At 32.1% G+C, this 17097-nt stretch overlaps 1 protein-coding gene across 1 annotated transcript; it reads left to right on the top strand.

Moving 5' to 3' along the window:
• Positions 1 to 5166: 5166 nt before the first annotated feature.
• On the top strand, positions 5167 to 7304 carry LOC132726896 (uncharacterized). The gene is made up of 3 exons (XM_060712306.1): positions 5167 to 5743; positions 5929 to 6737; positions 6868 to 7304. Exons 1-3 carry the CDS (start codon positions 5397 to 5399, stop codon positions 7302 to 7304), a joined length of 1593 nt encoding a protein of 530 aa, XP_060568289.1. The 5' UTR covers positions 5167 to 5396.
• Positions 7305 to 17097: the final 9793 nt, after the last annotated feature.

Genomic DNA, 17097 nt, shown 5'->3' with positions numbered 1-17097 from the left:
TCATATATATGGTTGATACTCCATGGAAATTGCTTTGAAGGTAAATTATCACCAATTTGCGCTTCAAAATTAGCTCTTTAAGGTGACATGTCCGGGGACAGTACTCGACAGCAAAAGCTGCATTTTCTAGCCTTACGGGCGAATGAATCCTCCTTAAGCATAGACTGCACAAACACGCGCGCACACTGGCTTTCATAGGTCAAACAGCTGGCTGGATTTCAATGAAATTTCACAGGAGTGATGACTACCATCCCAAGTTGTCCATATCGCAGACACGTTCCGCTTGGCTGAACAAAATGGCAGCCAGAGCTTTAAAAAGAAAAAAAAAATGTCCGGCTTTCACAGATCAAAGTTCTGGTGGGGTTTCAATGGAACTTAACAGGAGTGATCAGTTTCATCCCTAGTTGTGCATATCGCCGGCATGTTCGGCTTTGCTGCACAAAAATGCCGTCAACCCAAAAATTTTAGATACACAAGGCTAAAAGTGAAATCTCTAAACTCTTTGCATCAATGTCATTAACAAATTTTAAAATGCCAAAGAGATTCCAATTTCAACAAAATTGTATAATCCTTTTATTGACATGCAATTTCACAAATACCCGGTAGTAAAACGTTAAAGCTGCATTATCAAGTGTATTGAATTAATAAAAAGTACATAATTAAAACTTACACTTCAGTGAAATTTCACTAAATTTGATACTTGTTCACCTGCCCACCTCATTAGTTTTGTATTTTGATATCATTTTAATAGTGGTATTTCAGTGCATTTCTATGATCATAACACATATCCCAGTGCCATCAGATCAATCCTGGTCTTATTGAAAAGTTAAGTTGATTTTTTTTTAGTTTTATTCTGACTCTCTCTCACGGTTTCTACATTAAAAGAGGATCCATGTTATTAAATGAAGCTTTGTAATCCAAAATGAATGGCATTTTGTTATTGATTCTTACAAGTTAATGGGAGTTTATTGATGAAAATATATGCAAATTTATTTGTTTAAAATCAGTACTGTATGTGAATTGATTGCTTGCAATGTTAGATTATGCTTGTTTGATTTTGTTTACAAAACAATATATGTCAGTATAGGTCTTTGTGTGTGAGCATTTACTGTTTATTTAGCGTTTTATGAATATCAAGTTTTTGATTTATTTTTCATTACATTTTGGAGAAATGGCTAGTTTTTGTGCTGAATCAAGAAAAACCTTTTATGTTTGCCTGCCTCCATGATGTAACACTAGATGTTGTAAATTTCATGTAATTAATATGCATAACTTCAACGTTTGATATATGTTTTCATTTTGTTTGTTTTGCAATATGAAAGAGGAGATTTGTTTTTTATTTGTTTTAAAATTTGAAATGTTTTGATGGTATGAGGCCATCTTCTGCATGAGAGATGAAAGTTTTATGTCCAGATATGAAATTTTTCACTATGAAACAGTTTTTTTTGTGTGTGTGTTTTTGTTTTGTTTTAATTCTTTAAATGCTGCTTAAACATGCTTGTCCTAAAAGAAATATAGTGTTATCTTTTAACAGTTTTGCTTGCTGTCGACTTGAAAATTGCTTGTACAAAGAGATTGTAAATAAAACATTGATAATATCTTTTTAGGACTGTTAATTGCTTCAACACCGTTTATATGAAGTAGAAAATAGAAATATTAAAAAAAATATTGTAAAATTCTTTAGCCTAGTTTTGATTAATCAGAAAATCTGTGGTTTAGTCTTATCGTAGTCCTTTGATCATGAAAGATTGCTATGATTCTAACTTTAAGCCAGCTTGTGCCCATGTTACCAGTGCTGCCCAAGATCTGCTGGCACATCCATGTTGCTTGATCTTTGTCTAAACTGTCAATACATATGTTGAACAAATTTTCCTAAATTTTATTTTAGAAAATATTGTTAACTTCTTTATCCCAGTTTTGATTAATCAGAAAATCTGTGATTTAGGTTTTAAAGGGCCTTTTTGCAAAAGTAAAATAAGTAAAAGATAATATTTCTTTGCATGTTCTAAGCAAGATTTGAGTGAACAAGTTGCAATTTGGGTAATTATTTTCACATTTAGAATAATTGTTCTGGAAAAACAAATAGAGCGAATGATCTTAATTTTTTTACATAGATTATTGATGTATACCTACATCCAAATGGAACGATAATTTTGTAAAATTTTCTGATGTCGGAAATTACTCAGTGGAGTCTATTAAAGTTCATATGTTTTTGTCTATGTATATTTCATGTGTACAATTTTTTCATTTCAAGTTTGCAATAATTGAAAGCTTAAACTACTTTGACAATAAGTGGTATTTTGAAAAGTTGATGAAACAAGGGGATTTGAATGCAAAGTCAGTAGATATTTTATAATATTTGTTTCAAAAGAAAATTAAAATTGTAAATGTTACTAATACATTTTAAATTTCTATTGTATTATTGTGTGCAATATTTTAAAAGAAATAAATAACATGTTTATAATAAACGAGTTTTTCTCTTATTTATTATCTTTGTTTTTTACCTTCATGAAATAAAATAAATATGCGAAGCCTGTGTTAATCAGGTGCTAAATATATTTAGGATATTGAACCTGGTAATGGATAAATATCTATATTACTTTTTCTTTTCCTATCAATTTCATTGTACAATCTATACCATTTTGTAATTAGACTTATTTGGATATTTATGATGAAAACATTGCTTTATAGCAAAGCAAAGATGGATATAAAATGAACATGAAGCTTTCAAATTTTAAAAATTGTAAAGTTGTGAGCAAATATAATTAATTCTAAGGTAACAGATTGAACATTATAAATAGAAAAACTTACCATAGTAAGCTGTTTGGTATTTGATGAAAAACAAACTTACCTATGGAATGGTTAATGACTTAACTGTGCTACAAATATAGAGCCCGTCGAGCCAACACATGTCAATATAATCTGACCAATGCAGGTCTTCCTGCTGGCAGCTCAGTTAAAAAAATTATGATAATGAAACAACTGAAACTCATAATAGACAAGTCCTGATCCAAAGCAGGACAAGACGAGCCCTTATTCATAGCAGGACAAGATAAAGTATAGTCCAAATATTTAGAAGTAAACCGCAGATTTGAAGCTATTTTTTACATTGGTCAAATGCGCTTTCGCATTCTCCGATAAACGTAAAACTGTTAAAAAAGAAAATGGGAAGTCTTTCAATGAAGGACTTGACAAGATAGTGCTTAACCCAAAGCAATGCAATATGTATCCTTATTCATAACAGAGCAAGACGCATCCTAATTCATATCAGGGCATGACATAACTTTGTTCAAAGCAGGGTCGGACAAGTCCTGATTCATAACAGGGTTTTACAATTCTTAATTCATAGCAGGTCAATAGAAGTCCTTATTCATAACAGGACAGAACAAGCCTTAATTCATAGCAGTGAAATATAAGTCATTATTCAAATAAGGTCAAGAAAAGTCCTAATTCTACGCAGGACTAAGCATGTCCTTATTCAAAGTAGATCATATTCATTTATTCAGTTTTACCGGTGAAACAAAATGCATAATTACATCTCATAACTTTGGTAGTTATTTGAGGATAATTATCTTAATAAAGGTTTAGTCAGAAATTTAGACGGTGATTGACTTTTTCCTATCTTACCATCTCTTTTGATAGAATCTAATTAACTTTTATCCGGATCAACAGTTCTAAGTTAGTTAAAGTTATTTTAGTTTATTTTTTATGATAATTGTTAAATGCACAAATAATGGCTGTACGTAATATATGACCATTTGATGACTTTCTATTATCTTATTGTCAATGAAGGAAATACATGTTTATATTTGTTGAGCAGTTGATTGCTTTGTTTATCGAAATAGATTAATATTTGAAAATATTCGTTTATGTTTATATATATATACACTGTGTATATAAATTACTAATTTACAGATTTGATATAATATACAGTCGAACTTGTTCGCTCGACCTCGGAGGGCCTGTGCAAATTTGTTCGAGAGATCAGTAGTTCGAGTCGATCGAGGTTGAACTATTATGACGAGGTTGAACTATTATCACGTAGGTCGTAGGCATAAACGTTTCCATCTTATGTCCATCGAATGATAAATACGTCATAATAATTGTTTGTTAGTAAATCAGTTCGTCGAATACGTCATTTCTTTTAAGGTTCCTTCTTTTAAATATAAGGAATTATTATCCCAGTGTTTTCAAATGAGTATTAATTATTTATCATTTTAGTGATTAGCCTGTCCGTGCTCTGCCTTGTGCCCTGTCCTGTTTTTGTTTGGGGTCCGCCTGGGCTCCTTGCCACTGGTTCTTGTTGCTTGGTCGTGTGGGGTTGCATTCATTGAACGCCATCTTTCCTTGTTGATCTTGTTTATCATATTTTTGTCGGTACTGTACGCTGTTAATCTATATTCATGCATATTGAAATTGGTTGAGTTCGATTGGGCAGTCATTTACCTAACTGTTTATTATGGGATAAATTTAATTTTAAACAATGGATTAATAAAATATATAAAAAAAAAATAAAATAAAAACAAAATTTAACAGCAGCATTTATTTGTAGTCGTTTACTAGAAAACGCACGTACAAGTAATATTCTATAGATTACACTGTTACAATTCACGTTACATGCACCACAGCCGTCCAGGTAAACGTCATCTATTTATTGACTTATTTCACTAGTTATTTTCTTTTTATCTATTTTTAAAAAGACGTTTTTTGGTAGCTCTTTTTTTGAATTAGTAAATGTGTGTGTTATAGAATAAAGTTTATAAAAAAAAAACACGGCGGGTAGAAGGTCAAAAAGGGTAGTCGATCAAGTGCCTATGTACAAAAGTATCACACCAGCTCATCCTTGAACACGTCCAACTCATGTGAATCAACAAGAATAAAGTGCTTAATAAATATGCCATATGCTTGGTCTTAGTTTTATTATTTTACAAGAAAGTCATTGATACAATTAATAATTTATTACCTCATTATTTCATGACAAAATATTTTTCTCAAAACTATTTCTGTTATTTTCTACCGAGTTATATGGCTATTTCTTCAAAATACTACATGTTTATAAATTCTTTGTACCAATTTAGTATAATAGATTACGGATAATGTTAATAAGCTAATGTTACACTTTGTGCACAGAGGTATGACAGCGCCATTGTCTATTCATAGCAACCATAATTGGGTTGACGTTGATCAAATAAAGCGAATGTTGTTACAAACTGAAAAGATTAAGAGTATGTTGTTATTACAGGAATATAAGAGATCTTTTTAAAAGTTGAGGATTGTGATAAAAGTTTTATTTTAAATTATTATGTTTAAAATGACAGTGAAAACAAACTTTTATCAATTTAGAAACACAAAATAAGTCAACTTAAAGATCAGGTTTAAACAGGACAGTTAACAAAATGGCGGCAGGTGGACAAATTAATACGGATACTCTTTCAGACGAAATATTTGATGTATCTTGTTCAATGTGTAAAAATCAAGGCAAAAACGCTGACGGTGAAAAATACTGTGTTGACTGTAAAGATTATTTCTGTGTTACTTGTATTAAAGTTCACAGTAAAGTGCCTTTATGTGCTGGTCACAAGGTGTTGGATAGATCTCAAGTTAAGAGTAAGTCAGGAAATAGCAAAGGTTTGCTGAACGCACCAACAGAGAGATGTGATAGACACAGTCATAAACACATTGATATGTACTGTCAGAACCATGATAATGTTGGCTGTTCTACATGTATGGCAGATGATCATAGGTACAATTTAATTAACATATAAAAATAGATTATGTTTTCAATTAATATAAGGAACGTTTAATTGGTACTTGAAAGCCTTAACAAAATATTTTATCTGAAATACCGATATGCTATAGAGAATAACGTATTATCTTCTCAGTCATCTCATGGCCTCATATACATTACTGTCTAAACTTATTTTTCAGATTGTGCAAGGACACATTCTACATACAAGAATTTATCAAAAAGAATTCTTACAAAGTCAAATCCACAGGAGTAAAAACAAAAATTAAAAAACTAGCAAAGACCCTTGATAAACAGTCTGATAGATTTAAACAGGATAAACAAAGGCTTCTAAAGAGGAAAGCAGAGATACTTATTGATCTTAGAAAATTCCGACAGGAAATCAACGACCATCTTGACAAGCTGGAGAAAAGTTCTGTTGATGAGATAGAAAGTAAATTCAAAAGTCTTCAAGACAAAGTTGAAGATGGTCTCAAACAGCTACAAATGAAAAAGTCCAGGATTACATCAGCTTTTGATAAATTAGCATCTCAAAACACAAATAAAGTTGAAGTATTTGTTCATGTTAAGATGGCAGAGGATGCTGCGAATGTTGCATACAAATATATAGAAGATGCAAAATTAAAAAGTACAGTAGAAGACCTGGAATTTCATTTCGACAGAACAATTCTTACAAGTTTAGAACAAAAGAAAACCCTAGGCACACCAAAGAAAACCCTAGGCACACCAAAGAAAACCCAACGCACACAACCAGAGAAACCTATTGGCAATTCATTACAGATTAAAAGCGAAAAATCATTTAATGTAAAAGTAAAGTCAGATGAAGATGATTGTAATATTACTAGTGCCTGCTGTATGGAAGATGGTACAATAATTCTAGCTGATCAAAGCAACAACAAGCTTAAACGGATACACAGAAAAAAATATACTGTCACTGAGTACTGTGATCTACCTGGAGAGCCACATCAAGTGTGTATGATCACAAGTAGCAGTAACTGTGCCATCACAAATGCAAGTGCATTTCATTTCTGTAGAAAAAAAAATTAAAACAAAAGACAAGATTCATACAGATTTTAAATGTTATGGACTTGCCTATGCAAACAGTAATTTATATATCTCAGACTTTTATACGTCAGTTTATATGTATACATTGTCTGGCAGGAAGCTTATTCAGTTCAGTGCAGGTAATCCAGGACATGAGCTGTGTCCTAACATATACAGTTTAGCTGTCAGTAAGAATGCTACAAGGATTTATGTTGCTGATTTGAAGAATGGATTGATAGTACTGGACAACAATGGTCAGGTTATTACATCATTAAATGATTCGCAAATGAGCGGGGCTCAATGCTGTTGTCTCATGGAAGCTGGTAGTGTGCTGGTATCCGGATATTACTCCAATAATGTTTCACAGTTTACATCTGGTGGTGAACTGAAAGGAGAGGTTATAAAAGCTGATAGTGGAAAAGAGGACATTTTATCAGTTTGTTGTAATCAACAAATGACTATGATGTGTGTAAGCAGAGAATATGACAACATCATTGAAGTGTATGATATCTAAATAAATGCAACTTAGAATGAACCACTTAAAGAATATCCTGATTCATATGTAAAATACAATATTTAAAAATAAATGTAAAAAAGAAAAACACAGTCACTTTAATAACTTGATTGTCAGTTGTATGTACATGAACAATATGTAGTGATACCAGTTTAATTTATTGTGAATATACATGAATAATTTTGTTATACATGTATTTGATTTATCACATACGTTGTATTCTTGCATTATGATTTCATACAAAATTGATATATATATTTAATTGTATTTTGTGTAAATGAGATAGTGTTTATGAGTGAAATAAATATAGAGTTTAAAATCATTTTTCTATCTATTTTAGGAACCTTTTATTTTGTGTAATTTATTTGTGTTTTCCTTCTTTTCGACTAAATAATACTGAAAAGCCCAATTTTTTCCTAAAAACGAATACTATTATTTTCTTTCTTTAGAAAGCACTTTTTTGTTTATATAAATGTTAAAGTGCCGCTTAAATGCTTATTACTAGTAGAAATTTGAAGTGAATGTGAAATATATTTCAATAAAGTAGCAAAATGTAAACAAAGCATAATTTTGACTTTCAACCAAAAGCTAAATAACTATAACTGTACTCATTTGCAAAATATCAACAGAAGCAAAGGATTTGTTCAGTCATAGGCCAGTGAATTAAGAAAAAAGGCAAAAAAGTAAAGATCTTTTGAGTAATAAAAATGAGAGCAATTCTTGGGCATGGGCCTTAAAAGTATTTAGTCAATAACAATCGTATTTTTTGTTATGCCTGCGAACGGTGGCAATAGTAATAATTACACTGTCCATCCATCCATCCGTCCGGACATTTTGTTCGCTCTTCTCCATAACCTCTTAGGGTTTTCATTGACACTTTACAGGACTGATCAGTACCACCCCTAGTTGTGCATATCGCAGGTAGTGCATATCGCAAGCATGTTCCGCTTCGCTGCACAAAATGTCCGCCAGAGCTATAAAAAGAATAACAAACGTTTTCCGGCTTTTACAACAGCCTGCATAGCTCAATCGGTTAGAGCGCGAGTCTTGTAATCTCGACATTGTGGGTTTGATTACCGGGCTGGCCAACTAAAATTACTTATCAGTCTTTCGGATGAGACTTTAAATCGAGGTCCCGTGTATGGGTGCTTAAACACTTGGCACGCAAAAGAACCAGGAGAAGCTTCTGGAATCGGGGCATCTTTCTGTATCTGTAATTGCACTATCCTCCAAAAATCTAAAATGAATAATACTCTTTTGGAGGTCTCGCCCATATGTGCAACCGGTGGCGAGTATAAATAAACGCAAATACTCACAATCCGGCTTTCACACTTCTCATTTCCCTTCGGAGCATGCTCGTCGCTGAAAAGGCACAGGGCATCGACAGAAAATCTGAAGACTTGGGATAGCGCAAAAGTTCAGAACTTGTACTGTGGACCAGCTGCCGATGTTCTCACTAATGCCGAGGGGAGTGGCCCTACAAATCAGTCTTTGAGTCGACGAGGATAGTGTGCTAGGGTGTATGAGCCCCTAACACGGATAGACGGCTTGCACAGCAGATGGCCTTTTGCTGAAACCAACAGCTCTGTAAGGGCTACCCTTTCATATTGTCTCGGGTTACTGTACATTTAGGTTATAATTGACCGCCGTACAGTGACATACTTTTGGCTCAAAATTTATACATTTTGCTTATACTCCATGGAAATTGCTTGGAGGTAAATTATCATCACTTTGTGCATCAAAATTAGCTCTTTAAGATGTCCGAGGACCGCACTCGACAGCGAAAGCTGTATTTTTGTGCCCTTACGGGCGGATGGACCCCCATTAATCATAGACTACACACACGCACAGGGGTGATAAGTACCATCCCTAGTTGTGCATAACGCAGACACGTTCCGCTTCGCTGAACAAAATAGCTATAAAAAGAAAAATTTTGTCCGGCTTTCACCTGTCAAACTGCTGCTCGGGTTTCAATGAAACTTCACAGGAGTGATCAGTACCATCCCTTGTTGTGCATATCGCCGGCATGTTCCGCTTTGCAGTTTAAAATGGCCGTCAACCCATTTAAAAGTATTTGTGTGTTTGTTTAAGCAAATGAATGTAAACGCAGAGCCAAAATTGTTTCGATACACAAGACTAAAAGTGTAATCTCTAAATGCCAGGCATCAATGTCCTTAACAAATTTGAGAATGTCACCATTCATGCTTTTAGTTAAAATGCTTTTTCAGAGAGATTCAAAGTTCAATAAATTATGCAGTATAATCCTGTGCCTTTATTCAAATGTCATTTTACAAATAATAAAACTTTTAAGCTGAATTGTCAGGTGTATTGAATTAATTTAAAGTCCATTATTTAAACTTACACTTCAGTGAAATTCATGTAAATTTGATACATGCCAACTTGCCCACCTCATTAGTTTTGTATTTTGATATCATTTTTATAGTGATACTTTAAGTGCAGTTCTATTGGCCTAGTGCCATTAGATCAATCCAGGTCTTCTTGAAAAGGCGAGTTGATTATTTTCCCGGTATAATCTGACTCGCACGGTTTTTGCATTAAAAGAGGATCCATGTTATTAAATGAAGCTTTGTAATCCAAATGAATGGCATTTTGTTATTGATTCTTACAAAGTTAATGGCAGTTCATTGGTCTGTAGAGGAGACTGGAAATATATGCAAATTTACTCTTTTATATGAATAGATTGCATGCAATGTTAGATTATGCTTGATTGCTTATTTTGTTTAAAAAGGACAATATTTGTCAATGTTAGTCATGGTACGAGCATTTTCTGTTTATTACTCTTTATTTAACGTTTACTTAGTTTTCTTTACATTTTTTTAAGAATAGGCAAATATTTGTGCTGAATCCAGAAATACCTTTTATGTTAGCTTATAGCACTAGATGTTGTAAATTTTATGTTATTTATATGCTTAACTTCAATGTATAAAATATATATTCTTTCATTTTTTTCAATATGAAGAAGTAGGTTTCTTTAGTATTTGAAACATAAAATGTATTGATAGCACAAGGTCATCTTCTGGATGAGAGGTCCAGATATGAAACCTCTCACTTTGAAACAGTTTTTTGTTTTATTTTTTAAAGAACTTGTCACTGTTGTGCTTGTTACGTATGCTTTGTTAAGGAATTGTGTTGTTATTTTTTTCGCAATTTTGCCTGATGTCAACCCGTTACTTTGCATATACAAAAAGAAAGTGAATGTAACATTGCTATATTTTTCATATATTTTCTTATGACCTTGAAATGATTAAACATAATTTATTTGAAGTAGAAAAAATAAATATTATAGGATACATTGTTAACTTCTTTATCCTAGTTTTGATTAATCAGTAAATCTGTATGTTGTATTTTTTCTGTGGATAAAAAAGCCTAAAAACATAAAATTTGAAAGGCTTTTATAGACCAACTCAGGCACTTAAACAGGAAGATGTACAAAAGTAAAATAAGATATACATGTGTAGACTTAGAAATAAATTGAAAATCATATTTTTGTGCTTTTCTTAGCCTGATTTGAGCAAAAAAACTTTGCATCTTGGGTCTTTTTTCACAATTAGAACAGTTATGGTGGTATAACGGAGTGAGCAAAGAATTTTTTCACAGAAATTATTAATGTAGACATACATCCAAATGAAACACTAATTTCCAGTCCCATCATGTCGAAAAACCTCAGTGGAGTCCATATGAATTCATATGTTTTTGTCTGTGTGTATTTTTGTGTACAATTCTTTCAAAAGGTCATAATAATTGAAAACTTAACTTCTTTGACAATAAGTGGTATTTTGAAAAGTTGGTGAAACAAGGGGCTTTTAATGCTAAGTCAGTATATATTGTATTCTTATGAGTCAAAATAAATTAATTGTAAATGTTAATTATACCTTTTTAAGTTCTAGTGTGTTATAATTTGCAATATTAAAATGAAATATACGACATGTTTATGTATAAAAGAGATTTTCCCTTATTTATTCTCTATGTTTTTTTACAGTAATCAAATAAAATAAATATGTCAAGCCAGTTTTAATCAGATGTTAAAATATATTAAGGATATTTAGCCGGTCAATGCTTTATAATCTTTACATCTTGTTTTTTTCTCATCTATTTAATTGTACAGTCTAAATCGTTTAGTAATTAAATTTATTTGGACATTTATGTTTTATATTTTACAAAGAAAAGATAGACATGAAACTTTCAGACTTGTAAAGTTGTGAGCAAATATAGTTAACGCTAAGGTAACAGATGTACATCATAAATCGAAAAACTTACCATAGTTAGCTGTTTGGTATTTGATAAAAAAAAACTTACCTATGAAATGGCAGCAATGTTAATGACTTAACTGTGCTACAGATATAGAGCCTATATAGCCAACAAATGTCAATACAAGCTGACCAGTAAAGGTCTTCCTGCTGCTGGCTACTCAGTTAAAAATTCATGTTAACAAAACCACTCAAATTCATAATCGGCAAGTCCTGATTCAAAGCAAATCTTTACAAGTCCTCATTCATAGCAGGGCTTTACAATTCTTAATTTAAAGCAGAGCTTTACAAATCATAATTCATAGCAGGGCATTACTATTCGTAATTCAAAGCAGGGATTTACAAGACAAGTCCACATTCATAGCAGGGCAAAACAAGCCAAAATGCACAGCAGTGAAATAAAGGTCATCATTAAAAGGAGGGCAAGAAAAATCCTTATTCCAAATAGGTCATATCTAGTTCCGTTAAGTTTACCGATGAAACAAAGAACATAACAAAGTACATAATTACATGTCATAACTTTGGCATTTATTTGAGGATAACTATCTTAATAAAGGTTTAAGTCAGAAATATAGACGGTGGTTGACATTTTCAAATCTTACCATCTCTTTTGATAGAATCTAATTAACTATTAACTTTTTATCCGGATCTACAATTCTGACTTCTGAATTAAAATAATCCTAGTTTATTTTCTATGATTATATCTGAAAAGCACAAATACACGCTGTAATACGTGACCTTTTGATGACTTTGTATTATTTTAATATGACTGTTCAAAGGAAAAATGTCTATATTTATTGAGCATTTGTATGCTTTGTATATTAAAATAAAGTAATATTTGCACATATGACTTTTATTCGTTTATTTTTATCCCCTTAACACGTAACATCCTTTGTCACCAGTAATAACCTTTTTTACCACATTACTGGCTGACCAGGTTCCATACTTGTACATAATTTTCATCTAGATTTTTACCAATATTGATAATGGACATTCCCAAAAACTGGAAGCTTTATTATTTATTATTTTACATCATAAAAATCATATTTTTCCTAACAATTGTTTTATCATATAAACAGCCCAATCCCTTCAAACAATAGAAAGGTGAGTTTGTTTACATTAATAATTAGAAAATCTTTGCTATTATCCGTTCCAAACGTGACAGAACAATCCATTTCAATAACAAAATTATAGCCCATTGTGACATATGAATTGCACCCACCGTTTATCCCTGCGTGATCGTAATAGGCGACTTAATGGGTTAGAATAACTGGAGTCTATGCACCCTTTAGCTCCAGCAGGTGAGGTGGTTTTGACCCCTGGTGTTGCTTTAAGTTTGTTACACCCGAGATTAGCCAAAATCATCTTTCCTGTTCCGGCGCCATATGACCTATACTGTGTTGGTGTGCCGTAAAACAAAACAAACAACGAAATAACATTGTTAAGTCAATGGATCATTGAGGTAATCTGTAATTTATTGAACCGCTATTAGCGTTTTCATCTAATGGGGGAGTAATAGAACGGAGACAATGTAATACCTTAATACAATATAATTTAATTACTAACCATTTGTGTTTTATCATAAAGTAATATTTCTTTTCAGGGATTCAACGATAAACGGGAATACATTGCAATTAAACCTTTAATCGGTGTACATGCATTGGCTTTCCATTAAATCCGTTTGAATCGGTGAACATCTACAGGGTTCATGAAATCGGTGAACGTACACTGACTTTATATTTAACCGGTTTATATGCACTGGTTTTCAATTAAATCGGTGAACATAAACTGGCTTTCCATTGACACAGGGTACATGCACTGGCTTTCCATTGAATCTGTGAACATGCAATGGCTTTCCATTGAATTGGTGTGCATCCATTGGCTTTCCATTGAATCGATGTACATCCACTGGCTTTCCATTGAACCGGTGACATGCACTGGCTATGAATTGGATCGGTGTACATGCAATGCGTTTCAATTGAAGATGATGTCATTGTGCTGGCTTTAGGGCGTATTTCTACTTCATAAGTTTGTTTGTTTGTTCCTTTTTAAGAATATTTCAGTAATGAGTTGCATATATATGTATCTTTATCCTATTAAAAATATTTTAAAAAGATATGTACTTTTTAGCGCTTCATTAGTGACAACTGATAAAGAACATGTTAATGTTATTAACTTAGATATAACTAGGTTAAGAAGTTTTTACACCCACCATAGGCGGAGATAATTCTAAACCATTTATTTGACATATCTGATAAAATCCATACGTTTTACGTACATCTGAGAGATTCTCATCTGATCACTCACAATATACTCGGATTGGCATAGCGTCAATTTAAGCCAACATATGTAATAAGTATATTTTAGCAAATTATATAAGTTTCGGAGCAAAATTACAAGAGAATTAACAAAAATAAAGTTCAGTCCTAGATAGTTTTATATTAGTTCAATAATTATTTATCTGAGAGTTAAAAATGTTTCTTATCTCTGATTAATTAGTGTAATCTCAGTGTTGATAAAGACAGTGCTTCAATACATAAATAGGCTATTTCATTTCTATATATGCCATATATGGGATATAATGACATTAACGAGTCTCTTAAGAGTTCGTTAAATAAAACTTCAGTACGTTTTAAAGTGGATTGGTCTAATTGAGCACATTTCCCATATATTTCAAATATTGATAAAAAAGAAAAGGTATTCTTGTCAAATATTTCCGGAAAAAAAAATGTTGATAAAGTTCTAGGTGATTTAGTATGAATATTTAGTATGAATAATGATATTTTGTTCTAGAACATTTTTATTATCTGCTTTATCAATATATGTTATATAGGACCATGTATAACATGCTTAACAACAACATCCATACGAGATTATAATCATTTAGTAGTTTTTATCTGGTAATAAATACTAACGCAATTATTTCTTGAATAACAATGCCTTCCATTATATACTAGTTATCTTTAAGTTATTTTGTTTGTTTGTTTGATTGATATGGTTTTACGTCAAACCGACACAGTATAGGTCATATGGCGAAGTTCCAGCTTTACTGGTGGAGGAAGATTTCAGGTAACCTTCCGTGCATTATTTCAGGCACGAACGGGCACCTGAGTAGAACCACCAACGTTCCGTTAGCTATATGGATAACTTCCTCACATGACAAAATCCAAAGTCCCTGTCGGGATTCAAACCCACAGCGGTACAAGGCAAGTGATTTGAAGTCAACGACCTTAACCACTCGGCCACGGCCGCCCCATCTTAAAGTTAAACAGATAATAGTGACAGAAGATATAATATTGACACATTCTAAATACATGTATCACTTTAAAATAGTTTTGGGAAAACTCACACACAAACGTGTGCGCACAAGCACGCAATGCAATGAGGCATTCGTCAGTTGCCTTGAAAGACTCCTCATTTTTCGAAAGTGACGAGAAACTTCATTATACTGTGACACTTTGGAATTCTACATACAAAATAATAGTATTAATTAAAGCTTGGTATTCCTAATAAATTCTTTATTGTTACTGATTCTTATAAGTTAACTTTATATTCCGTGCTTGAAATCATGCAAATTTAATAGGTTTAATCAGTTAGTTCTTGTATGTAAAATGATCCATATGTTTGTGCATTCAGCTCTCGCATTTTATGTTATTTGTTTAAATGTCTCATCGCCAGTGATGATATTTGCGAAAGATCGATTGTAGTGTTTAGGGGAACTGTTTCAACAATTGTTTGAAGATTCTTAGCCTTGCAAGTTATTGGTCTTTTGTAAAGAGATTGGGTATAAACCATCTGGCACATATCCTCATTTTAAATCACGTCTTAGAATTGTATAACCGGCTCCTACAGAGATACCAACGCATTTAGCTATATACCTAGTTTTAAATCATGCAACAGTAGCAATCAAATCTTTAACCAGTTCAACCTTTTTAGGCAAAGTTGTAGCTTTCGGACGGCGTGCATAAGATGCATCTTTTACTGAATCCACACCACTTCTTTATTTCTTACACCACCGTGTGACAGATGAAAAAGAAAGTTCATTGTTTCCATAAACACGACAATTTTCATTTCGTATGTCTTCCGCCTGTATACAAAGAATACAGCGATTCTTGATATAGGATCGAATTTGGTCAGTGACAGGAGACCTTTTTCCAACCATCTTTTGCAATTTCTTTGCAATTTCTTTTTTGTCGTACAGTGACAGGAGATCTTTTTCCAACCATTTTTTTGCAATTTCTTTTTTGTCGTACAGCGAGGTGCGACTACCGAAGACATGGCACAGACTGATGAAATTTAAGAGTTTATAAAGACATCAATTGAAATACAGAAAGACTTAAACAAGGTTAAACAACATAATAATAATGATATATATTTATAATAAAAATAATAATAATAATAAACACTTTATTTCATGAAGGTAATATATTAAGAAATACATATCTTATTTACAATATGGCCTTCAATTAAACAAGGTAATGAAATTCACACATATCAAAAACATATACAACAACCATACAAATTGACAGACACATGCATACATCAAATTCATAAAATTGTATATCAAGTAAATATTTTTTTCATATTTCTTTTAAAAGCATATAGAGACGAAGACTCTTTTATATATAAAGGTAAATTATTCCATACTTGCATTGCATTATTTCTAAAAGTTCTTTTAACATATTTTGGATTAGATCTTACATGTATAATGTTTCTATTTGTAGTTGATCTAAGTGTATACGTTTCATTTTTCGAGAACATTATGATATCTTAAATGTAGGAAGGAGTCAATCCTTGTATAGATTTAAATACTAATAATGCTGTATGATACGTGCATCTAATTTCGAAAGTTAACCAGTTATTAGACCTGCTAGACAACTCTGTTAACCTGAGGAGCCATTTAAACCTAAATGTGATTCCAACTTTAAGGTAATTACACATAGATTTCAATACTTAGTTTTCATCAGAAAGACTTTGTGTGATTGTTTAAGCAAATGAATGTAAATGCAGAGCCAAAAGATTTTTGATAGACAAGACTATAAGTGTATTCTCTAAATTCTTCGTATCAGTATTCTATGAGAATTTGAGAATGTCATCATTCATGCCTTTTTATTAAAATGTTTTTCCGAGAGATTCAAATTTGATCGAAATATGCAGTATAATCCTTTGTTCTTATTGAAATGTCATTTTACAAAGCTGCATTGTCAGGTGTATTGAATTAATTAAAATGTCCATTATTACAACTTACACTTCAGTGACATTCAAGTAAATTTAATACATATTCTTCTGTCCACCTCATTAGATTTGTATTTTGATATCTTTTTATGGTGATATTTTAAGTGCAGTTCTATTATCATAACGCATTTCTCTGTACCGTCAGATCAATCCTGGTCTTATGGAAAAGGTCGGTTGATTTTTTCCAGTATAATCTGACTCGCAAGGTTTCTGCATTAAAAGAGGATCCATGGTATTTAATGAAGCTTTGTAATCCAAAATGAATGGCATTTTGTTATTGATTCTTACAA

This window comes from Ruditapes philippinarum, unplaced genomic scaffold, assembly GCF_026571515.1.
Source record: "Ruditapes philippinarum isolate M1 unplaced genomic scaffold, ASM2657151v2 ctg1028_1_1_1_1, whole genome shotgun sequence".
Taxonomy (NCBI): Eukaryota; Metazoa; Mollusca; class Bivalvia; order Venerida; family Veneridae; genus Ruditapes; species Ruditapes philippinarum.
This window is presented reverse-complemented; position numbering and strand designations above follow the sequence as displayed.

Coding starts and splice junctions, on each gene's coding strand:
- LOC132726896 (XM_060712306.1), top strand. CDS start 5,397: ATGGCGGCAGGTGGACAAATTAATACGGATACTCTTTCAGACGAAATA. Junction 5,744..5,928: donor TGTATGGCAGATGATCATAG/GTACAATTTAAT, acceptor CTTATTTTTCAG/ATTGTGCAAGGACACATTCT. Junction 6,738..6,867: donor GTGTATGATCACAAGTAGCA/GTAACTGTGCCA, acceptor TATATATCTCAG/ACTTTTATACGTCAGTTTAT.